Source organism: Corvus moneduloides, chromosome 8 (genome assembly GCF_009650955.1).
Source record: "Corvus moneduloides isolate bCorMon1 chromosome 8, bCorMon1.pri, whole genome shotgun sequence".
In the NCBI taxonomy this organism is placed as follows: Eukaryota; Metazoa; Chordata; class Aves; order Passeriformes; family Corvidae; genus Corvus; species Corvus moneduloides.
The window spans coordinates 32,037,245-32,063,367 of NC_045483.1; the positions used below are offsets into that span (position 1 = coordinate 32,037,245).

General features: G+C 41.2%; 1 protein-coding gene across 5 annotated transcripts in view; it reads right to left on the reverse strand.

Moving 5' to 3' along the window:
- Positions 1 to 26,123, reverse strand: part of CTNNA3 (catenin alpha 3) — a 438,358-nt gene that overhangs the window by 124,221 nt on the left and 288,014 nt on the right. For all 5 annotated transcript variants that reach the window (XR_004241502.1, XM_032115986.1, XM_032115987.1 and 2 more), the window contains one exon: positions 16,152 to 16,308. Coding sequence is in view for 4 of the 5 variants with exons in the window: in XM_032115986.1 (XP_031971877.1) it covers positions 16,152 to 16,308 (157 nt within the window). In the remaining variant the exon portion in view is untranslated. The remainder of the gene's footprint in view (positions 1 to 16,151; positions 16,309 to 26,123) is intronic.

Consider the following 26,123-nt stretch of genomic DNA (forward strand, 5'->3'; position numbering starts at 1 on the left):
GGGTGGCCCCAAAGCCGAGTAAAGCCGGGGGCCCGGTCCCAAAGCAGAATAGAAGGCCGGAGGATAAGTCTCAAAGCCGAGTAAAGCCGGGGGCTAAACCTCACAGCTGAGTGGCCGGAGACCGTATTTTCGCGTGGCCGAGCGAATACCCGCAGCACAGAAGCTATGGACTACAGGGCAGGACCTCGACTCCTAGCTAATATTCTCTCTATGAGAGCCGAAATCGTAAAAGACCGAGATCTGAATGCCCTCGTTACGTGGGCCCGGGAACATGGATTATTGAGTTACACTTCGCTTTTGTTTTCAACCAAAGCATGGGGGGAAGTTGGATATAAATTGTGGCTGTCCACGACTGAGGGAGGAAAGGCAGCTGAAGAAGCTAAAGCCCTCGGCTTAACCTGGAGGGCAGTAACTGGCACTCTCGCAGAGATGAACACAGAGAGGACAGTGGCTGCGGCAGCCATAAAGGCTTTAGAGAGTAGCAGCTCTGGGAAAGGAACAGACGGAGGTCTTATGGACGGCCAGAGACCGGAGCCGAGTCCGGGGTAGCACGGTCCTTCGGGCTGGCCATGAGAAAACCGATTAAGAACACAGCAGCACCCATCCGCTCACTGCAGGAGCTGCTAAACTCAGCAGAGCCGGATGCTACGCCTCCGACGGCCGAGGGAAAAATGGCTGCAAACACGGAAGCAGAGCCTCCCAACCCAGGGGGCGGGGCGCAGGCAGGCCAAGGAGACACAGGCAGTCCTGGTGTCCTGCCGAAAGTGGCAGAGCAACGGAGAGGTCCTAAAGCCCGGCCAAAAGCGGCAGAGAGTAACCCCCCCCGCCCCCGCCGAACAGCGGGACGTCTGGCAGCAGCGCGGCTTCTGCGGTTTCATCTCCTGCAAAGCCAAAGCCAGCCGGGGTGGCCCGGAAGCAGCCCCAAAAGAAGGAGAAGTACCAACAAATAATGCAAAAAGTAATCAAAAAGCTTGCTGACTTATCTACACAAAGCATTTTGCAGTCTATCTTTACAGCAGATGTCCTGTGTTCAAATTACGACATCAGCATCGTACAGTTGTTGTTAACCCCTTCACAGTTCCTGCTCTGGGAACGAACGTGGACTGCAATGCTGCAGAATATCCTGCAACAACAGGGACAATTCATCGCCGCAGCACTGACCAGAGGGATGCCCAGCAAGTGGTGCCGTGCTACGCATACAAGACCCCGAAGCGAGAAGGCACAGTCAGCATCAGCTCCTGAGGAAAGTGATGCCACTACCATAACAGCTGGAATTCTGGGACCTCCGTCCCGAGAAGCCTTGGGAGAGGCTGCAGACGTGGCTGAGTGAAAGAGCTGAGGACTTGCCAGATCCACCACTCTCTGTAGCAGGAGAAATAGCGAGACCCTGGGGCAAATCTAACAGCTGCCCTAGGTGGTTGCTAGTGACTTGTGGTGGGTGTCAGGGAACCCTCTCCAAAGGCAAAACCAAGAAGGAGAGTTGCATAAATTTTTGGGTATAGCACCAGACACAGAGATAGAGTGAGAAATTGTTTTTTGACTGTCTTGAGACAGGAGCATTAGCGGACATTTTCAATCAGCTGTCCGCCCATTTAGATCAAGTGAAGGCAGTCAATTTGGCTAGCATCTATGTTGTTACCGGGTGTTTCGGCAGCCAGGGCTCATGCTATTTTGCATAAACTTGCTTGCTGGGAGAGGGATAAGTTAAACATAACTTCGCAGATGCTTGATGAGTTAAGCGTAGATATTACTAGTGTTAGACATACAATATTACAAAATCAAGCAGCCATTGATTTTCTACTACTAGCTCACAGCCACGGCTGCGAAGAGTTCCAGAGTATGTGCTATATGACTCTTTCTGACCACTCTGTCCCAATTCACAAGCACCTCTCTGACCTCCAGAGGGGCCTACACACCTTTCAGGAGACAGACGACCCTACTGGAGATTGGCTTAAGGGTCTGGGTATCACCAGATGGCTGTGTACCTTGGTAGTAGAAGGCTGCCAATGTTGGGGTCCCTCCCCTGCCATGTAGCCCTGGGAGAGGGGCCCTGAGGGCACAGACACGGCGTTTCCCTGCCCCTGCTCAGCCTCGTTCCCATTGGTTGGTTTGTGTTCCCTGCGCGGGCAGAAGGACCCTTGGTCCCGTGACTGTAGCAGTTCCTGGGCAGAGCTCCGGCCATGCGGAGAAATAAACATCTCTGAAACAGCTAGCAAGAATCTGTCTGTCCGTATATATTTCCTTTCCACGGGACTCCTGGTTTGATATATGCATGTTGCAGTATCCCCACTGCAACATAATGGTGGAGAATTGTGTGCAGAACGATCCCCGATCCCTAAGCGACTGATTTGTGTGAGTAAACCCTGGAAACTTTGGATTCGTCTTCTTGGTTTTGCTTTGCTATTCCATATCTAAACTATGGAGGAACCGTGGGAAGACTCTTGGCTCTCCGAGCCGCACATGGACATTTATCTTAAACTTAAAATGATTCTTGAACAACGCTTTGTAAATTTTAGCTTGATTCAAGCTCAGAAAGAACTAAAACACTTCCTGGCATGGTTGTTTAAGAACTTTTTCTATGTTTCTTGGGATTTAATTCTTACCAAGGGCTTTTGGAAAACCGTTTGGACACAGTTAATATTGGAGTCAAAATATATGCCGATGGAAGAATATTTTCGTGAATATTATTTAGTTACCGAGACTGTTGAGCAATGTCAGCTGTGTCCTGGCGAAGGGAAGCCTGGCGCAGGGACCGTGCGGCCCAGGCCACGTGCACCGAGCGCTCTGCGAGCAGCAGCGAGGCAGTTCCCGCGTGCGGGCGGAGCCACGCGAGCCGCAGTGTCGGTGGCGGAGCGAGGCGCGGCGGGAGCAGCGGGACCCGGCGGTGCCCACCTGGCCCAGCGCAGCGCGTGGTGGAGCGAGCCCCGGGAACGCCCGACTGAGAGGGGCGGAGCGCAGGCAGCGGCTGGCGGCGATGGCGGTGGAACGGAGCCGCGCCCAGCCGAGACGCGCGCTGGAGCAGGGCACGGGGGGGGTCGTCGCTCGGGGGCCCGGCTGAGACGTGGGTGCAGCGCCCGGCATCGGCAGCGAAGCTGCGACCAGAGGAGGCGACGCACGGAGAACTGAGCGGTGCGGCCCAGCCCGGCCCGCGCAGCCCCGAACGCGACCCCGGGAAGAGCGCGCAGGCACCAGCAGCCCCGACAATTCCAACACGGGAGCGACTGAAGGAGAGAGCAAAGACGCAGCGAGACAGAAAACAGCAGCCACTCGGAAAAAGGAAAAAATCCTAGTAGCTAAGATCTTAGGGATAGTAAAATGGTATAATGTTAAGCAAAATTATGGTTTTATAACAAGGTGTGACAACCAGCAAGACATATTCGTGCATAGAACTGCTATTAAAAAGAATAACCCTGAAAAATGCATCCCAAGCTTGGGAGATGGAGAGGTGGTGGAATTCAGAATTGTACTAGGGAGAAAAGGGTTACAAGCATCGCAGGTCACTGGGCCTGATGGTGCTCCTGTAAAAGGCAGTATATATGCTAAAAATCGTAGTCATGTTAGACAATATCTCCATTGTAAGCCCCCCCTACAGTCTCCCTTTCCTAATCCCACCTTTCCCTTTTACCCTATGTCCTATTACCCCCAGTGTATTCCCAATCCATTTTTTCATCCATGGTTTCCCTCACAAAACCATGCTTTTGCCAATTGTTTCCCCAAAAATCCCTTTCCAATGCCGAGTGGGGGATGAAAAGGAGGAGGGAAGAAATTAAACCCTCTCCTGCCTCAGTTTCCCCACAAAGCATGCTCAGTTCTGTCTCCCTTCTGTCAGCCCTAAGATGTTCCACAGAATCTGTTTGGACATTTAAAGACTCAGGAGGGTGGCTTTGTTTTGTTTTGAAACTGTTCTTGTTACGTTTATCCAGTTGTTTTCATTCTCCTTTTATTAAAATAAAACGGGTGAGGTGTTGGGGTCCCTCCCCCGCCGTGTAGCCCTGGGAGAGGGGCCCTGAGGGCACAGACACGGGGTTTCCCTGCCCCTGCTCAGCCTCGTTCCCACTGGTTGGTTTGTGTTCCCTGCGCGGGCAGAAGGACCCTTGGTCCCGTGACTGGAACAGTTCCTCGGCAGAGCCCCGGCCATGCGGCTGGAGAAATAAACATCTCTGAAACAGCTATCAAGAATCTGTCTGTCCGTATATATTTCCTTTCCACGGGACTCCTGGTTTGATATATGCGTGTTGCAGGATCCCCACTGCAACATGCCGATTGCTATTTGTAGTTATATTAGGTTTAGTAATACTTGGGTGTATTTTTTTTCACCTTAAAGCGGGGCTGCGAAAAATCATCGAACAGACCTGGGTTGCCCAAAAAGAAAACGGGGGATGTGTAGAGGGATTCCTTGTGGAATATAGGATACCCCAGGAGAGCTTGGGCATCCCAGGGCTGTTGCAGAAGTACCCCTGACGGGGCCTCAGGCTGAAAACAGGCTTGCAAGGCACCTGCTAGCTGGCAGCCTTGAACAGCCTTGGGAAAAGGTATACACTGGTCAGCTCCCACGCTGCTTAGAGGCTTTCTCATGGGAAAGGGGCGTGAACTTTGGGAAAAAGTATAACTTGGTGTAACCGAATAATAAGACTGGAGCACGATGCTCAAATCATATCGGTGTTCGTATCGTGACTCTGGCTGGATTCCCCTGCTCCCGGGACCCCCCCCCGCTACAGGTAAGATGACAGATTTACTGCTGTTACTTCTTACAAATGAGAAAACAAGGGGCAGAAACAAGCAGATAGTTTTCCCAACTCCCTAAGCCAGCATTCCACAGGGATTGGCTCTGGAAGAGTGTAATTCACTACTTTCAAAAATAATATAAAAGGAGACTATTGAAGTAGTAAGGAAGGGAATTCTTCTTGTCTTTTCTCATTCCAGGTAGTCAAAGCTCACAATAAAGAACTGAAGATGGTATCACAGTACCAAGTGATAAGTGAATTAAGCAAACCAGTTCAATGTCAATGAACTCATATAAATGTGTAGAGAAAAAAAACCCTAAACCTACGCAAAATACTGACCTATAAATTAGTCACTACTGTTAAGCATAGAAATTTCTGAAGTCAATTAGGAAAACAGTAAAAGCATACTAGCTCAACAATAATTAAAGGCAAATAATGCTGTGATTTCCCAGAGAATACCAGATAGTAAAGATATATCTTAAGACACTGCAAATAGTTCTTGTCTTACTTCCATCTAAAAATACCCATTTTAGTAAGCAGCAGGACTAAACCTCCTACTCCTCCCCAAGATACATCCCTACATTGCTTAAATGACAGCTATTATAATGTTATGGAAGAAAAAGTTTAAAAGAAAGAGGAGGGAAACGTAGGGGATATTCCCAGCGAGGGCAAAGTAGTATGATGATTTTGACAGAATTTCCAGGTGGGTCATTAACTGCTAAGAGCTGTACCAGCAAAAACAAACTTTGCATGCTCAGTGACACACAGATCCAGCTTTTAGCCTTGATAAAAAAGGGAAAAATTCAAGGCCATTTTCTTACAAGCCAGGTGAGAACAATGAAGAGGGAGTTTGACAAAACATTTTAAGTTTAGCAAATTTACAGTTATCCTGAAGCACATTACAGCTGGGCTGAAGAAACTTCATCTAAAAGTTATTGAAACCCACTATGTAAATTACCTTCCTGTTGGAACTGTAATTAAGTGCATACATCCCTACTTAGGTTATTATGTTTCTTCTCCTACAAAAAGCAAGGCATGGTATTTTGCTATTGCAGGTGCCAGAAGGCCAGCATGCAAACACCAAATTGAATCGTAAGTCTCTGAATAGCATCTTGTTGGTTTGGGTTTTTTCCCCATGATCTCCATAGCTATGCTAAGGGCAAATCTGTAATTGGCAATTTTTGTGAAGCAGTCATCTGTAAACATGCTACATGGACTGGAAAAGTGGTAATAAACTGAACCAGAACTTCAAAGCATTGACGGAAAACAAATTATATCAACAGAGATAAGCAATTCAGAAATCTGAATCATTCCTTTACTCTTTGCCCAAGTATTTACAGTATATTTTGCAGTTTGAGTGACTTCGACTGTCCAGACTGCCACCTTAATAACTACAACTGCCCAAAGTAATCTGAAACAGAGCCTGATCAAAATCTAAAACGTAATGTTATTAATACTTCCATGCTGAGACCCGGCCTTATGATACACAGAAGTACTACTTATCAAGTGCTGGTTTTTTAACATAATAAAAGATGTAGCGATGTTACAAAGTTAAAAGAAGGGTGATCTTGGCTCTGCAAACAAGCTCTACTAGGGAGCCCCTTAGATCTCTCACGGTCCAGACTAAGCATTTCAGTATCCACAAAGATGAAAATTACTACATTATTACATTATCTAATCTGATTAGCCCAGATTACACCCAACACTTCAGAACTGACTTGAGCACAACTGTGTATTTTGACAAAAAACAAGTGACCAGTTAAGCACAAAAAGTTCTGCCTGTAGAAGTGCAGAACTGCAATAACCTCCAACTACCACGTTCCTTAATGCAGGCTTAGTGTAGCTGTTCAGCAAGATGAACACTAACATGCATTCCTAAATCACTGAATGAAGTGCATCCAAATTAAAAAAAAAAAAAAAAAGCAGAGATGTCATACACTGTTTCTGTTTGCAAGCGGTTCCCTTAAATTAGCAGAAAAAGCATTAAAATTTTACAGCCTTATCCACACGTACTAGCATTGTGCAGAAGGCTTTTTTGTTTGGTTTTAATGAGAAAAGGCAGAAGGAAGGAGAGTAGAAGTTTTAGAATATAAACTTCAAAAGAAAGAAATTAAAAGATTCAGAAGATTTTGGGGTGGGAGAGGAAGGAAATGAAACTTTCAGTGGAAATGCACACTACTAGAGAACTGAGCAAATTTAGGAATAAAATGAGGAGAAATCACTTATAAAATGGTTTCTAAACTTCTAAATGCTACAACACTGGATACAATCTTTCAGAATACTTAACCTGAATTTCAGCAGTTGGCAGTAAATAAATTTCTAAGCATATCTAAAACTTCCAGTGGAATATGAGAAGCATTAGTAGGGATGGACAGGTTTTTTGCATGCAGCTCGCTGGTGTGTGACCATCAGTGGAAACCATCACAGATCCTAAAAGAAATACGACCACCAGTTAGCAGACACAATGAACAGAGGAGAATATGTTACCTACCTCTGCTGCTCTGCATCCTCCTCTCTCAAAATGTCATAAATTAAGTTAAATCCTAAGCTATTTATAGCTTGAAGTTTGCTGTTTCTGTTACAAACAAGAAAAACAGAGCTTTCTCCTCCCTTCAAATGCAACAAAAAGATGTTAACAACCCCTTTGTATCTTGGCCTGTTTCAATCCTGCCTCCTATGGCAGCTATAAATTATGCTTTCAAATTATCTGAGGTTCTGGGGGAAAAAAAATAAAGCAGCAGCACTGGGTAGACTATGACACAATCATAGTTAAATGAATATGAAGCGATTAACAGGACAGGCAGCATCAAGGAAGTTATTTCTTAAGAATAGCTTTATACAGAATGTGACACTGGATAATGAACAGTTCAACAGCAGAGTAACTACCACAGGGCAGAGATAAGGAAGGCTGTATGATATTCAGAGAATATTATAAAACACGGAAGTGTACTTGCATAAAATTGCATTTAGGGATGTGAAAAGGCAGAGGAACTAAAAGGACACGTAAGGTTTTTTTTTTTTTTAATGACTGATGCAAAGTAATTCTGAAAAAACAGAGGAAAGGTCTGCCTCTATTGTACAAAATTGGATAATGCTACAGATCTGCTACAGATTTGAAAAAACCTAGCTACAGGAAATATGTCAGACTGAAAGATCAAGGGCAGAATTAGTAACATTTTATATTAGTCTAATCTCAACAAGCATTTTCTGTATTTAGGAGGGAATAACTGCATCATCCAGAACAAGCAGTGCCACTCTCCCAAAATGAGCCTCTCTGTCCACTGAGTACCAAAGAAAAACAAGGCAGACTAAACTTAGGAAATTTATTCAGCTGTAGAATCTAGAAGAAGAAATGTTCATCAGACTTAGTAAAAAAACTAAAATAACCTATTCAGAACTACTTTTCTTTTAAAAGTTACGATTCATAACAAACATTGGCTTGATACTAATTCCGAGACAATTATATGAAAAGCCTGCAACTCTGTAACTTAAGGTCTCTTAAGGATCAAGTGTCAGAAGACTGACAACTGCTTAGTGCAATCAGTGGTACCTGAGTCCAGGGGAATACAAGCGAAGAACTGCACAAACTTCAATCAGCTATTTTATGCCATCAATCACAAACAGACATTAACATAAAGCCTACAAAGAATACCAATGATATACACAGGAATAGAGTTGAGACACAAAAGTCCATCTCATATAGCTCTTCCAGAGGATTCAACAAAACCCAAAAATAACCCTTAAAGCCTGCAACAGCTTGGAGAAGAACATTACCAAACACAAAGTGACTGCTGTGCAATCCAGCCAAAAGTAAGTATAACAAACCAAGAGGATCTCTTTTGAAAGTATTCAACAACTGGTTTAGTACTACACAGAAATAATAAAGCACAAGGTCCTCATTTCTCCACCCTCCAAAAAATATCTTATGGAAATACACTTACATGAATCTACTCCTCATTGCTGTGATTCAGATGCACTGCATTCTTCTCTCAGTGATGCAACCAAGTGAAAGGATTTGTCAAGTAGACATTTTTCACATTTTACTACAGTAGATTAAAACTAGTTAAGTGTTGCATTGCTTAAGCTTTGTTGTACAATAATAGCTAAGACCAAATTAAAACTAAGATCTGGACCACAAATAACTAAATAAGTTTCAAATGAAATTTCTGTAGGAAATTGAAAGTTTGTCCTGCTCTGCACAAGATGCTTTAGTAGAAAATCTCCAGAGTTCTCTCCTGTCAGAGACTGAAATATTATATTTTATGACTTAAACATTTTCTTAAAGGACTTTTAAAACTGTATTACAAAAGCTGAAGAAAAGACTCCCACACCCTGAATGGGGCCCTGAGGCCTGACACTGCTCGCTGATGAAGATAAGATAAAGTAACAACTCAGGGCTGGGGACATTCACTGAGCATAGGCTTAACACCTCCAAGATGAGGACCACAGCCCCAGGGCTATCAGAACAGACCCTTGCACCAAGGGGTGGAGGGAGGAGAGGCTCTGGGTATCTTGGAAAAGCCTCTGGTCAGAGGTGCAGTGACTGCCCATGCTCCAACTGTGCAAAGGAGCCCAGCTGAGGGGTGCTCACCGGGGGGGGGGGGGGCGAGCGAAGCTTATCCACAGCAGAAGGGGTGACATGGCCCATCACAGGGGCCCCCCAATGGGTCCCCAGACCCTGCACCAGAGATGATGCAACAGACCCTCAGTGTTGCAAGGGACAGTGTCAAGCTGGCCCCTGTAAGAAAGACACGTAGGCATTCTCACCTGGCCCAAAGTGTATATTAATCCACAGGATTCTGCACTCTTTGGCATGTGGTGGCGTCTGGTGTGGCAGCGTGGCGTGGCGTGTGGCAGCATGCAGCAGCGTGGCCACAGCGGCAATGGGGGACCCTCACCACCAGCAGACCAGATGGAGGGGAGCAACGAGACGTCGTTGGGACCCTTGGATGGGTGATGTGCTTCCATCTAACCCCTGTCACCTCTCCCCGTTCCCCCACCCCCCCACGCACACTTCTTTTTCTTTCTCTCTTTCTTTTCTCTTCCCTTCTCTTTGCCTCTTTTACTATTCAATAAAATACATCCATTTTTGGCAACAACATCTAACCTCGTTTGATTTTAATCTCATTCCTGGGAATATTTTGAACCTTCTAAATTCTTTCCAGTTTATGCTCAGAGACTTAGCTTGCTTTGCTTTCCTGGGTCTAAACCGGATTGTAACATCTCCTAATCCCTGTTAGTCTTTAATTCTGTTCTTCTAGTCTGCCATTCTGTACATGCTACCCCCCACGCTCATAAAGTCCACCTGACCCACTCCTTCCTAATCAACTACAGAAGATCTCTCCCAGCAAGTCGAAACTGCAGCACCAGCAGCAGCTGGAGCTCCAGATCTGGAGCTACAAATGTTGGGGAAAAACATGAATCTGGATACTTGCTCCCTCTGTGTGATCAGTAAATTACTTCTTTAGAAATAGGCCTGTGGACAAAATACACAATACATAGATTCTTTTTTCCTGATTACTTTTGCTGGTGTTTAACTGAGGAATCTTCACTGATATCAAACAAAAGCAGTCAAAAATAAGGTCTGAGCTCTTGTTCTTGTTGACGGCTGTAAGACTGTTTGCACCCACAAAAAGAATTTTCTCCAACAGCTTTACTGTAATACCTAATCTGCTGATGCTTTCCATGAATTAAAAGTAGTTTCTGATGGCACAGGTTTCCATTAAAAGGCAACTTCTGTTCTAACACTGTGACATCATACTGTTTCCCACCATGCTTGGAAAAACTTCATTTTTAGATTCTAAGGGAAGGATTATGAGACTGGAAACAAACTTCTAGGTTGCCTGATTTCAGACTTTTTGGGAATTCCTTGCACACTCCACATTTGGAGTGTAATCTTCTCTACTCCATTTGGTGGGAGAAATATGCAAGGTTTCTCTGGATCTGCTCGGAATTCTGCCCATCACCCTGGAACAAGAGTACTTTAGGAAGGTCAACTACAGCTTTTCTTGCTCTTGTCAGGAGTCACTGATTGGTCTCAATTCTTCAGTTAAAATATTATTCCCTGTTGCCTACTCAAGTTATCTTGCATGATCCTTAATCCCATCACAGAACTTCCTCAGCAGTCTCTGAAGTCTTCATGTATTTAAGACACCTCAGGCCAGTTTCTGGAAGGAGCTGAACTGCGCAGCACCTGTGTATACATTATAAAATACTTTTCTGTTCATAGTACTGAAAGCGGCAGATTCTCCAGATTCTACTGCAGATTGATTTGCCCGTGTCCACAATTCCCATTATCAATTTAGCAGTGGAAACTGCTTGAGGGAATTACACAAATCCTTACCCAAGGCAGACATGTAACACACTGCACTCACTATGACTTAGTTAGGTAAAGAGCAGCAAACAGAACTTCTGGTAGTGTGAGGAAACACAAAAGGTGGAAAAGATTTCAGATCTGAGAAATAAAAGCAGGTTTCAGAAAATAAGGCAAAAAAGAAGTCAGGATTTAGCTCTGGCTGTGAAAAGATAGAAGATACAGTTATACAGGAAGCAAGGACATTAAAAACAATGGTTAGAGTTTCTAGGTTTGGCCTAGATAGATTTTGAAGTTGCAAAAAAATATGTTAAGCAAGATAGAGAAGTATAAGCTTAATAATGGAATATTGTGCATTGTTATGTCAAGGCATAACAAGCAAGCACTGTGCATAGCAGAAGTAGGTACACTGCTTGGGGATTGCTTGAGACAGCTGTCTGTAACTTTTAGAAGCACACTAATTGGCTAAGAAGCTTTTAAAAATGCTCTGTAACCAAAAAGTCTTTGGATGCCCTTGATGGCATGAGCTCTGTACCAACTCTGTCTCAACTCTGGATATGAGACTGATAACAGAATAAAATAATAAAAGTCTCCTGGAGCACCTGACCAGGCTCCCTATCCCATTTGTCGCCGAAAACGCCGACATGGTAGGGAAACAACAAACTGGACACCGGCAAAACTCTCTCAGTGTCTAGTGACTTATTACCCATTATTTGAAATACATTTACCTTAAAATATTAATTCAATTAAAAGTGCTGATGCAATTACAAGGGATAAAATGCACTTTAGACAAATTGTATTTTAAGAAGGTATATAAAAGGGCAGAGAACACAGACTTCATTTCACACAACAGAAAATGCTCTGTGTCATTTGCAGACAGTACTTGAAGAAGAGAGAGATTTATTTATGCATGAGGAGGAATGAGAAAAGAGGTGAACAAGGAAATGTTTTTATGAAAATGAGGCACTTCCATTTTGGCCAAAGAGGAGCTACCATTATAGGGATTTAAGCATTATGATATAAATATGTCAGAGCAAAACTCAAGACAGCATAGGGGAGGCTGAAGGGAAGGCCCAACTGCTGAAATAATCATAGTTTGGGCAAGGACATTAAGAGAAGGACACAGAAGTAGCACAGGGGTCTGTCATGCAAGCTCTTCAAGAAGACAACAGAAAGGAAAAACAAGATCACAGGTTCTGAGAATTTCATATACATAAACACACTTCTGATGCTTTTCTTACCTATATGGTCCTTGAAAAAGTTGAGCTAACTCTGGGACTAAAAGATCCAAGTCTTTTCTTGCTGGTTTTCTAACAGATGATAAAATTAAAATACTTAATAATTACAACTAACATGTCATTGCAATTACACACCATCATCAGGAGCAGAAAATGTACATACAAAGGAAGGAAATACTGGCACTTCAGATTTTCCATCTATACCCACTAGGTTTACTAAGGCAATTTTGAATAAAAGAGTATTAAAATAACTCCGAAGAATCAACATTAGGAAACGAGCCTCAAACTCTTTTTTCAGGCTAATTGCATACGGGAGAAGACACTAAAGAGTCAGTTTACAAGAGCAGAGCTGAAGATAACACTTTGGATTTATCAACATGAATGCAATTACAAGCATAACAAAACCGGTTTCCCGGAAATTAATGCATCAAATGCAACAAGCACATTTTAATTTATGAATTGGTAGACTTCATATCATCATGATAAATGCATGACAGTAATTTTTAAACTTAATGTCACTGGGTTGTAAAGATTAATACCCATTCTTCCTTGCGTAAATTAACTATCCAAAACCGATAGGCTGAGACTGATTCTCTGTTCCTACAAGGTGTAACAAATCTATGAACAACAGTATCATCATTTATAATGTTTCATAATTACAATGACTTTTTTTTTTTTTTACACAAGTCATTAACTCTTACTTTCCTTTATAAGGAACAGACCTTTACTCCAACTATTTGCAATCAGACCTCTTTTTCACTTGTAGAGACCTGATTTTGTATCTTTTTTTTTGTTCTGTAGTGCTATTTTCCTTTGAAAAACAGTATAATATATAAATTGCAAGAATAAAACACAACTGAAACAAAAAAAATCCAATTTCAAGAAGATCCACGAATCTGAAAAGACCAATACACTTACAAAAACAATAGCATTTTATTATTAAATGTCACTTACAAGAATTTAAAAAAAACCCCACAAACAACAACAACAAAACCCAACCAAAAAAACCAACCCAAATAAAAAAAAAAAAAAAACAAAAAACAACAAACCCAAAAAAAACCAGCACAAAAACCAACCTTCCAAATGCTCACAACTCTCCTTCTCTGAGTGCCAGTGGGACAGGCAGGATTGTCAGAAATATCTGACTTATCAATCAGTCAGAGAAGAAATTTAAAATAAACTTTGAAGTAGGCCATTCTCTTGTACGATGCAGAGTTTTGAATCACCAGAACCACTAGGGAAGGTGTGCTTACTGTATTTCCTAAAAGTATCCTATAACTTTGAATGCAATCGTGACACTCCAGGACTAATCACTTCCCTCACCACCTGCAAACTCATCCAATCCAACTCACAAGTGAAGACTGATGCACCAACACAGCACAGAATCCATTTTGAAACAAATATGTTATTTAAAAAGGTATTTTTCACCCCCTATGCCCATGTTGCCATGCGATGTACAATACTATTTTCTGTAGAAAAAACTGAGCCATTAAATACCAGTTCTGGAATTCCTTTCCTCTCAAACACAATGCAAAACCCTCAATGCAAATTATCTTTCCCAATTACTGAGTAATTTCCAAAAAAGGGTAAATACCATCTTCTATTACACTTCTAACTCTTCTATTCAGACAGAGCAATATATGAATGTTTTAATCCCTCAGAACACAGTAACGGTGCTAATACTCTGTGGAGCAGACCAAGAGTGGCTTGCAGTGTTCCTTACAATTACTCCTAATAATTACTTCTTTGTACAAGAGCTAATAATAAAAAAAACTTCCCAAAGCAAAAAGGTGACACTGCCACAGAGAAATACCTTCTCAACAGATCACTTAAGAACAAGCATGACACTTTAAGTTTAAACAAATTAAATTAATATGTGCCAAAGGGTTCTACCAAAGCTTACATAAGATGTTCTACATACAGTTTAAAGCAAATACAAGGAATGTTTACCTTTTCTGGACCTCATGAGAGGCAGGCCTACACATCAGTGCTACCTGAACTAGTTTCTGCTTTTACTTACTGTGAAATTTTGTCGATCATTCAACTGTGTTCAACCAAGCAATGTAAAATAAACAAAAAAGCTAGGAGTCTTCTCTGAAATGAGCTGATGACAGATTTACACAATTATTATTGGAATGCTTAATTTTATTCTTCAAGTCCAAGAAATTTTGAAAAAAATAATCTGAAATGTGCCACTTCAATGAATCATAGCTGTATAGATAAAAAGAAACATTTAGCTCAATGAATTTGACTGAAGATTTTTAACCTACTATGAAATCTCCTGAGTTTTAAAAAGATTCATGTGTTTTATTCATTAGCAATTGACTTGTTCAATCTCTTTAGTAACAGCTTTAGCTATACTTGCATAAATTTCAGGAAATTTCAGAAACAGGAAAGATTTGCACTATAAGCAAGAGGCAGGTTCATAAAACACTTCCACTAAAGGCTGACTTACACAGGGAGAAAATAATTCTCAGGTTACGCTTCACTGTACTAAGATGCTGAGATACACCAGGAGAGTAACTCTGTGAATAACCGGGCACAATTTGCACTAAGTTCTTCTACACTCAGACCTAAGTCACTTGCCAGGAACACCAGCTGACCCTGTAAAGCAAGGAGACCTACAGACCCTGAGAAAAAGTCCATATCCCACATCAGCAGACCCACAAAGGGCCTGAGCAGCCATCTCTGCTCAAGCTTTTTGTGCTGTAATAGCCACATTCCAATCATAAGAAAAAAACACCACTCACTTACTGGGACTCCATTCCAGCAGTTTCCAGTCCCCACAGTGAAGATACACAAATATTTCTGAAGACAGCACATAAGCTTTAGAGCAATGAATACCCAAGCTCTGCTCCCTCTTAGGCAAAAGTCTACCCTCATGTTTAATGAGCAAAACGTAACTTGGGAATATGAACTTAGTTCTGACTTCACTTACAAGGGTTTCAAACTACTGACACGTGCAGAACCACTCATGTTTCTTACCGCTGCATACACCAAATAGTTCTAACAAGTAAGCCCAAAGGACATGCCCAGAGAGCAATGGGCAAGCACAGGGCCCACTGACCACACACAGGAATTAAACCGCATTTAACAAAGATGAGACAAATTTTTCCTTCTTTTCCATGTTATGCTACTTTAAGAGAAATCAAAAAAGTAGAATTATACAAATTTACATGTGCTTCACAATAAAAAGATTTCTAAACTATGCATATTGAAGGCATATGTTAGCAGCAACAACACAAAAAACACTGTGCAAAGGCACTGTGCAAGTGAAATGCTTTTGTTGAATACTTTTCATCAGTGAGGGCAGAACCTTACTTCAGAACTGGTATCTTTAAACTGCAAAAAGTGCAACAACTGTTTTCTGTCTTCTTTTTAAATGCTTAAGACACTCACTGCTTCAGTAAAAACAGCTTATTACCCAAGGCCTCTTCACCGAAGAAATCTGTAAGTCCATTTTTGTGACAAATATCTGTGACTGAAAATTCCAGAATTCTAATGTGCATTCCACAGCAACTGGAACACAGGGTATCACAAGAACCTCTTATTTAAGGTATATGCACAGGGATATGAAACTTCCTTTCCTTGGAGACTTCTCACAGCTGCAGAGAGAATTTGAAACTGCGGAGGTAAATGAGGCTGGGAGGACGGATAAATGTACCCCTGTCACAGCCACCTGGTCAGCCCCAGTGACTTCTGCCCAGCTCTACACCATGCACAGCAAGAATATCCACTGACTGGGGACATTTTAAATAGCAGCAATGGTTTCACAAATCCTTTTACAGCCCTACCTTTCACTGGTTTCCTATTGAAAAGTGATAACAAGTTTTCAAAGTATATAAAAGAACAATTGGATTTTGAAAACTATCATACCTGATACAGCAAGGAAATCATCAATACTTGTTATATCATCCACAGCTTCAGTAAGAACACGGATGTGATTCTCCCATGTACTCCTATACATCTCCATGTTGTTTTTCACAACTTGACTTTTGGGTCTGGCAGCAAGAGCTAAAGCAGCATTAATAACCTGTACCAAAAATAGACAAAACCAACGAAACAATTATTTCTTCAGAAATCAAATCTTATGTTTCACTTAACATAGCAAAGCAGCATTCCTGTTCTCCAAACAAAAGCTTTGCTCAGCTTTTGGTTGCCTTCTCAAGCAGAAATATCAGTCAGATGTTGCTTAGGCCAACTTCCATTTTTAGCTTCATAAATTAAGAAGCTGATGGAATAGGACAGCAAAATCCCAACATTTTATTTTTAGTTGGAGAGCTCATACTCTTCCAGTTTGCAAGATATCAAATACCAGGAGGTTTTTACTCACATACACTTCAGGCACACACTTACCAGAACAGCAAACATCAGTTCTGAGTACTAGCTCTTTAACATCAAGAGCTTATTATGGAGTATCTCCACTGAAAGAGAGAATATCAGCCTCTGCCATGTTAAAGTGGGAGGTGCTGCCAGGACAACAGGCATGTCTTTTAGGATTAGAGGCATGGGACATACATCTAGATAAAAGCAGCAGACTGATAGTGTTAGATCAGTTCAGACTAAAACCAGAAATTATACCCACATGAAGAGGGTAGATTTAATTTCTTTCAGAAAAGACTAACTGAAGATGCAAACACTAGATCCTGAAGTGATTCTTTCTATAGATACTTTTTCGGTCAATTAGCTAGAGAGTTTTTTTCCTAATATGGAAGTTTATTGATGTCATATACATAAATATTTTAATATTAAACTAACACATATACCAGGTAGAAGCTGAACACTATTTTCTCCCTTCTGAATACTGCTTGTTTATCAAAGGGAGAATGACTAAGACAACAAAACACCATGTAAAACAAAACAAAGAATAAAAACAACATATCCTTGTTGCTGAGCATGGGACAGAATTAAAAAGCACGGGAAAAACAGCAGGAAAATAAGAATCAAACCCACATCCCAAATAAAATATATTACAAGTTGTCTTTTGCTTTCTGAAAAAGGAAGAAGCAGTTCAAATTGCACATTGGTCCTGGAAAGAGCCATAAAAAGACTTTGCAAAATACTTCATTAGAACCAGATATGCTGGTACAGTAACAGCGAGAATTCTGCCTTCCCCATTTTGGTCAGCTGGGCTCCTGACTTGCTAACATTTGTTATAGTACAGGAAAAGAGCAGAAGCTCTAACACTACCAGGAGCAAAAAGCATCAAACAGGCACCCACCTACGTACTGGGGGACATTTTTAGAAAAGTGGGGATACAAACTGTAATTAATAATTTTTCCAATTCTAACTGTAAACATTTGAAAATGTTGGAAAACATGTTTCAAGCAATCAGCACATAATCTCTGTCCAAATCATATATTTTGTGAAGATGCATAGCACATCCAAAAAGTCAGTTCAGTGCCAATCCCTGTACAGTTGCACATACAGTATCACCTCCAGTTTCTCTATTTCAATAGCAATACCCAAGATACATTAACTTCCCAGATGCAGCACAATATATAAAAGCCCATTTCTGTTTGGCTCTACAACAGCTTCCCCAACACTTTTAAAAGTAAGACATTTGCAGGAGTTGAGGCTTTAACTGTTTTCATTCCTATCACGCTTAATCCAATTTCACAGGATGAATTTTCTAAGCCAGGGGCTCAAAATTTCATCTCAATAATTCTTAGGTCACATTGGCCCTGTTTTGATTCATCACACAAACTAGTTTAGGTTTTAAAATGTGTCCATCAAGACTGAAATACTAAACAGGTAATTTCTCACTTTTCTGTTTAAGCCTCTAACTGGATATTAACTGAAAGTCAAACTGTTTCTGGTTGAATACAATCATGTCTTTTTCTTACTGCATTTTCTTCTTTGTTTTGGCAGTTACCATGTTGGCTCTGCCAAAAGTAACAATGAGACTGTGCAAAAAACTGTTTCAGTATCAGGACCAGCATCTGTTATCTTGCCAAAGATAAAAAGAACCAACTTTTGTCTCACCAAATGCAATAAAGAGGTGAAGTGCTTGGGAAGATCACCAAAACTGCTACAGAATGTAGCCAACTTTATCAGATGGGTGCATTTAAAAATCCTGGTGACTCCAGATATTTCTGGAAATAAAGTCCCAAAGCCTGCAGTAACTACAGCCCAGGCAGGCAGGCAGGCACCCTTCTCTAACAGCACAGAGACTGCACTGGCACATCTGATGGGCTGAGGTTGTACAAGGGCTGCAAACCATCACCTCTAAGCACCCCAATAACACAAACCAGAGCATTTACCTTAGGCTTCCCTCAGGAAATTTACAGCTACAAGTAAAATCAGTTCCATCCCACACAAAGACAGCTAATCCTGAATTAATTATTAAAGGTGACACTGTTCCTAATGGTTCCCCTGGCAAATTGCTCTAATGCTTAATAGCCTACTAAGAAAAGACTTAATTCCACTTTGGATAAACATGGCTTCCCCAAGCGTGGAAACAACTCACAGAAAAACATACCACAGAACAATTCACATTGATAGTAAGGAAAACAAAATCCTGTCATACCTAAGTTGCAGAGCACACTATAGATCACGTCTTTGTCCTGCCAGGAAACCAAGTCAAAGTACGAGACTTATGAGCCAAGCAAAGCTGCTGAGGTTTGAGCACAGATCTACTGTGAGCTTTGCTCTATCTGAACTGCCCCAAAGCCACGATCCACAGAATGCACGGTTCAGATTGCGTACTCTCAATCTGGCCTAAGAAACTTGAAGACATACATTATCACATAAGTAAAATGGAGACTTAAAACCCTCTTCTTCTGTAAAAAGAAGGAAAAAAAAAAATCAAAAAAGGAAAAGAAAATTTCCTATCAGGACACACTCAGTCCCACCAACAAGCAACCAAGTTGAAACCACCACTTTCTTAGCCTTCATGAAGTTTATTAGCTTTTCTACCTCACTCTGTAATTCCACGGTGTAGATTTATCATCTGAATTGGCCTCAAGAAACAATGAGAGCAAAACTCATCAGAAGTCTCCGTTTCATCACTGCTTCCTCATCTAAAACAAGGTTAACATTTGTTACTGGCTAATTAAATATAGCCTTCTTCTACTTTATTACAGCATATTAGGCTGTTCAAATTCCAATATTACTTTTTCCCCATTTGTATTTCTGCATACAAATCTCACAGTTCAGGTTACCAGAAAGCTGCTACTACTCCTGCTCACTGCTGGGGCATTTCACTAGGAGCTAAATTGACAGTTTTCAAATAAATCCTTGGACTTGTGAGCAGAACTTAGACGAGGACAGCATCTGCTATTATTAACTGCGCAGCAGTAATATCCATATGTCTTCATTAAATACATCATACTCTATACATTCTATCAAATGAAAACCAGTCTTTAACAGAGCAGTGATTACACAAGTTGAGAGAAGCTTGAGGACAGAGCAAAATGATGACAATAAGATGATCCAACCTTCTGCCTAACTTCTGAACAGCTGGTTGTGACATAAAAATACAGGTAAGTGAAAATGAAATCTGAGGCATGCACAGGACATGCAGCTTTCAGGGACATATTCCTGTGCATAATGGGCTAAAACAGGGCGTGTGGGGGGCAGAAAAATGAAACACCAAGACCACAACAGGCCCACAAGCCCACACCTGGACACTGTTCATGCAGTTAGCTTAAGACTGTGGCACAGGTACTCCTTTATTGCAGAAGTAACAACTTGGAGACAACAGACATGCATCCTGTCATACGAGGCAGGGAAGCAGTGTTCAGTGAGACGGTCCCTTTAGAGGAGGATGAATCATCCAGCCCAAGGTCAGGAAAAGGAGACAACCCAAGAGTAAAAACTGCATATGCAGGGTTGGATTAACATTACAAGAGAATAATTTTACAGGCTTTCAATTAAAAAAACAAGGAAAGAAGCAATGGCAAAGGTCTGTTATGGCAGTGACTACAGCAGAAGAAAACTAGACATTTCTTAGAAATTAAATATAAGGATATTCTGAATACCAAAAACTGTTAGCCCCTCTAACCAAAACAAGAAATGTATCTTAATTAATAGCTTGAGTTCTGTTTGGTGATTATCTTTCTTTTCAGATGAACAGAAGCTGGCCAACCAGCATTATATTCATTTACACATCCAGCAGATTAATTTCCAACAAAATTAGGTGGGCAAATACACCAACTTGACACAGTAACAGCAGAGCCAAGTTCGGTCAAATATTTCTCAAATATGCTCGGGAAATTTACCTCCAGGAACAGAAGGGTCAGTTCTGCCCTAGCGTAAGCTACTACAGTAAAACTGAAAGAGCTCACCCCAGGACAACACCATTTAGAACTTGGCCAGAGTTTTGCTACAGGAAGGTAAAACTTTGTAGCTCCATATTTTATTGCTAAAAGAAGTAAAACGGAATGGTCACATTCAAGGTGAACAGTACATCAGTGTGTCATTTGAGTGTCATTTCTCAAGATCAGAATTCATGTCTTTGTTTAAAAATAACACTATCCCATGCATCTTACACTGATCCCAATTAAGTTATGTAACGTGACCAGTTTCTCAGCATACCTGAACAAAGTTATCGAGGTATGTACACGGATAACACAACAGAACACAGAAAACTGGTTTCTGAGCTTTTAGAAGGTGGATTTTTTCTGAGTTGCTAGTAAACCAAACACCTCATGCTACATCATAAAAGAAATTGCACTGCTTGGGACTGTAAGGAAGAAAACTCATGTCCAGCCGGTTTTGATCGAAGAGAAGCTGAGGTTTTTCTTCCTTCTTTCAAAAATGATCACCTGAACGTCTAAATACCAGTCTTGCAGCTGGGGTGGAGTAACTTACTCATCATGACACAGTCTGGAAAGTGGCTGGCTGGGGGGCAGCTCTGCTGGAAAAGGACCTGACACCCTGCCCTGTGTCAGCAGCATTCCCCAATGAAAGCTGACAGCACAGCAGGCTCAAAGGGCACGGCCATAGCTGAGCAGAATAAGAGGTGACACTTGCTGTATCACACCTAGAAAACTGTGTCCACATGTCCAGTTTTGGGCTCTCTGATACAACAGTAAGGCACTGTAGCTGATGTTGAGGTGGACATAAAAGCTACACTAGTCATAATCCATAGTCGAGAAAGGTAGAAAGATTGAGTCTGATTCTGGGAGACTGACAGTCCAGCTGTCAATCTCCTCAAGGCACGTTCAGCAGAAGGCCACCAAGACAGGTATGGCCTAGAGCTCTTACTCTGCAAGGAGGGAGAGAGCATTGAGCTTTTTCAGCCTGGGGAAAAGGTGGCTTCAGAGGGCCCTAAGATAGCCCTTCAACACACAGGAGATGACCAAAATGGCAGAGACAGGCTCTTCACAGCTATGCATGGTGGAAGGGTATTCTGACAGCAGTCGGACACTGAGGGAGGAGCTGATGAGACACAGCACAGATGCACACGAGCAATTTCACACCAATGCCAGTCAAGCTGTGGAACAAGCCATCCAGAGAGTTTGTGCAGGGTTTGCACCTTTAAGAACAAATTTTTTAAAATTAGGGTTTTCAACACTTGATTGGTCAAAGTTTAGAGAAAGGCCAGAGTTCAGTTTGAGCATTGAAACAAACAGCTGTGAGCAAAAGGCTGTAGACATTCTAAGGTCCCTTCCAACCTGAACTACTCTTGTTCTGAAATGCAGTTACAGAATCATTGTATGATAAATACTGACATCAATTCCATCTGGGGCAAGAGTGACTCACTTCCCCAGGGTAACCTAAGAAAGTTAATAGAAACATAAACAGAATGCAACAACATCATTACAGGATTTCCTAGGTCACTACTAGGACACAAGGGTCCTTCTAAAAAAACCACAGAAACATGCTGGCAGTCTGCTATTTGTGTTATTTTAACACAAAATTGTGAGGAACTTATTTCTGTCAAGCTGTGCCTTGTATTTCTCTTAACACAGTGGGAGAGCTTAAATATCCAGATATACCCAAGCTCTGCAAAAAAGTGTATCTATTTACTACTAACTCAAAAAACAAACTTGGAAGCAAAAAAACCCCACTATAATGGTAAAAAGGTGCAAGGATATGTGACACTGTTGCTTTGGCATCTGACCTATAAAGCAATTACAATAACACAGATATAAAGAACCCATAATAATTTAAAAGCTTTGAAAGCTGAGTATCTTGTATACAACATATTTAATCATAAAATGCATTTCAGTCAATATAAATAAATAAAAGTGAGGTCATGTTGATAACAGCTCTAGTCAATACAGACACATTCTACACAAGGGCTAAGTGCATTGCAAGAGTAAATAAATTCCTGGCTGAATTTGTTAATAAAACCAACTTTAATTGTTTTGTAAATTCAAAAGGTGAAATCTAGCCCCCACTGAAAACAGCTGAAAGTGGAAGCAGAGTAAAGGGAGATTGTTTAATCATTATATCAAAAGTGACATACCAAGACAAAGCAAGATTCCACCTCCACAAGAAACTTTCATCTATTTCTGATCATAGGAGAATTTCCATCCAAAGCCCACTCCTCTCCTCACAATATCCTGGAAAATGCTATCTCAGCAGCATTATCTAGTAGTGATATTTATGAGGAGGTAAGTGTACAGGTGGTACGTGACCATGAAGTTTCACATTATGTTCAAGATTAGCACATCTATTGCTTCAGACAGATTCAAAAATCCAACGAGAAACAATGATGCAATATAAGAACTCAGCAATCCCTAAAATACTAAATGCAGTGGTGAAAACAGTTAAGACAAATTATGGTACAAGACTGAAATTTCAAAGTCTTATTTGCAACTCCTATTTTGGCAGAGCTAGTACTTAAAGAACTTACTAAGATTCTGTTTCTTTCTCCTTTCCCACAATTTAAAGCAGGAAGGAGGGATCTCACTCAAGGCACTTCATTTAACAGTGAATGTAATTGACTACGTTTGGTAATAAGTTTGGTAAGTTATAGATGGGTTTACTTGTGCTGAGATTATGAGGCAACTCGAAACTCCAAAAAAACCTGTGAACGAAGAGTTATACTACCTCACCTTCAAATCTAGCAAAGGCCTTCTTGATACCAACAATTAAGGGAAGATTTAACTTCTACATGATTATCAGAAGCTACTGGCCAAGGAACTTGTGACTAAATTAAGAGCATACAGGTAAAGCAATCCCTCAAGAACAAACAGAACTGTGGGCAAGGGGGCAAGCCAGCAATTCTACAAACATTATTGATCTGATACACCAAGCAAGAAATTAAACAAAATTCTGCATGGCTTTATCTCCTGGTGCCAGGGCAGTGGCTGCCAGTGGTACACAGAAATGTTATTATTACACTGGATAAGTTTTTTGTATTTTATTAAAACAAATTGTGTCATTTCACTCAAAAGCATACCTTCCAACATAGCCCAGCCCTGCTGAGAGGCACAATGCACTTTTCAGGAACAAAACCAAACACACACACACACACAGTCCTCTAAAGCTCCTCCTACCCCTGTACACATCTCTGTTTTGGTTTTCTATAGGGACTACATGCACATTTCTGAATGCATTTGTAACCCTTCTGCAGAACATGCATTCCCATTATTTTAGTTTGAAATGTCACAAAAAGCACAAAAGAACTGAAAACACAGATAAATATTCAATATTTACATTTAGGTGGATAGTCTATTTATTATTTGGAGACAGACAACAGAATAGGCCAAACACTTAAAAAGACTGATTCTTAAATCCATCCAACAGCTCTTTCCTTCCCGAACTTACTCACCTGACCTGACAAGTGAAGCAGACAGCAGAACCCAAAATATATTGGGCTTTTTTTGCAGGTTGGATTGCAGGTGTTTGATGTGCATGGAATCATAATTTTTGTTACTCTCACTTTCTCTATTTTGCACTACTGAAACTCAAGTACAGAGAACAAATAAACACTTCTGTTTCTGCCTTGCTGGAAACAGTATCTGTAAGCGACCCACAAAAGGTTTTGGACAGGATATTCAAAAGTATGGGGGTGGATTGCACAAATCTCCTAGTTTATTTCAAGAACTGAAAGTGCATTTTTTTGACTCAACCAAAAAACCACTGTTCCTCAAACTGTATTTTTTGTATAGCTATACACCCATTATCCAGGATCTCACCTAGGACCCAGCAAATCATAGCACTGGGCAAATACATTAAATAATTTTAGCTGCAGTTTGAATGTTCTAACTTAACAATTGCTTCCTTTGTAGCCAGAGTTTGTTTATATGGGGGACAATTAGATTCTTCTCAGAAAACACAGAACACTTCACCCAAGTTTATCGAGCCTTGAGCAATGCATTCTCAAATAAAATTCTGATTTCAAGATAAGCATATTCTTAAAATGGAAGGCTAAAATAATCCTCAAGACTTACCAATACATGCAAGAAGAAATAAAAAAACCCCATTGAGTTCTGCTTACAATGGTTTTGAGTATGAAATAACAAAACAAAACACAGTGGAAGTCATATCTTCAACAGTGCTCCATCCAGAACTGGAGCTCAGCTACCTACAGTTAACTATAAACATATTTACCTTTGTGTTCCAAGCCTCTTCATGCAGCAAAGTTTTTTAGAGATGTAAACCTTTTCTTAGGCTGTGTAAATGCTCCATCACAGCACACCAATAGTACCAACTACATTGGGATAAAGCTTCTTCCCACTGGGGATAGCTGAGTTTGCTGATCAAACTGGGATAAGCCATGCAGCACACATCACACTCCCACAGCTACGGTACAGCTTCCCAGAGGATGCAGGCATAAAGAAAACTCTCCAGGGACTTACACAGTCTAAGGACTTGATCTCAAAAGGTGTTCAACATAGAAAGCCCCCGTGTCTAAATATAACACCCATAATTATCAATCAAATTAGTTGCATACTAAAATTACAACATAAAACTGAAGCTTATGTCATTAACCTTCTGCTTACTGGATTTCACATTCAAGTAAATCTTTAGTCCAATTTATAATGTAATGCATATAAAACAGAAAGGCCCTTATGGACTATTCATCCATTTACCAAACTTCAGAGCGATGAAATAAAACTGTACTGGAACTAGAACAATTGCAGTGTAACTACACCACAGCTACAGTCCTCGAGTATTTGGTAAGATGAACACACATATGGATTACATTTATAAACTGGGGGGGAAAGACATCAGTAAAGCCTCAACATGTATGACATAACTATTGTTTCATGTACATCTTAAAAGTATGTTATGCAAAATCCCAACCAAAACAGCAACAAGAAAATACAAACAACCTACTAAATCGTTATTAATTAGTTCCTCATTCCTTCTTGGGATTTCTAACAAAACCATCACCATTACAAACAAAACTCTTCTTTAGTTAATTATCTAAATGGCCCTAAATTTCCTGTAACATCTATGAGCTCCAGTATGGTCGGAGCGGAAGAAATGAAGAGCTGAAGCCAACAGCAAGCTTTCTACCTCACAAAAAAAACCCAAATTACTGAATAGACAGCAGAAAGCTTTAAGGAGAGTTACACAGAGACAGGGACATGGAGGTTGAAAATCCATAATGTGCCTGTGGAAAGAACAGGTAGAAATAATCTGGTGAAAAAGTGGGATTCACTGGCACCCTCAAGGATATTCCATGTCATTCACACAGTCAGACAAGCTCCAATTTTTCACCTGTTTCTGCCATAGTCAAAGATGTAAGCTGCAGCAAACATTATCATGCCCTTTCTGGTCCTGGAGGTCTCTCCTGTTCTCCCAAGGCCTCACTCCATTCTCCTGGCCCCTCACTGCAGGCTTCAAGGACCTTGGCTAAGGCTTTCTTTGCTGCACTCTACAAACACCCCAATCTTCCTGGGCTGCTCCTCTCTCCCAGTTCAACACAACACAACTGTAGAC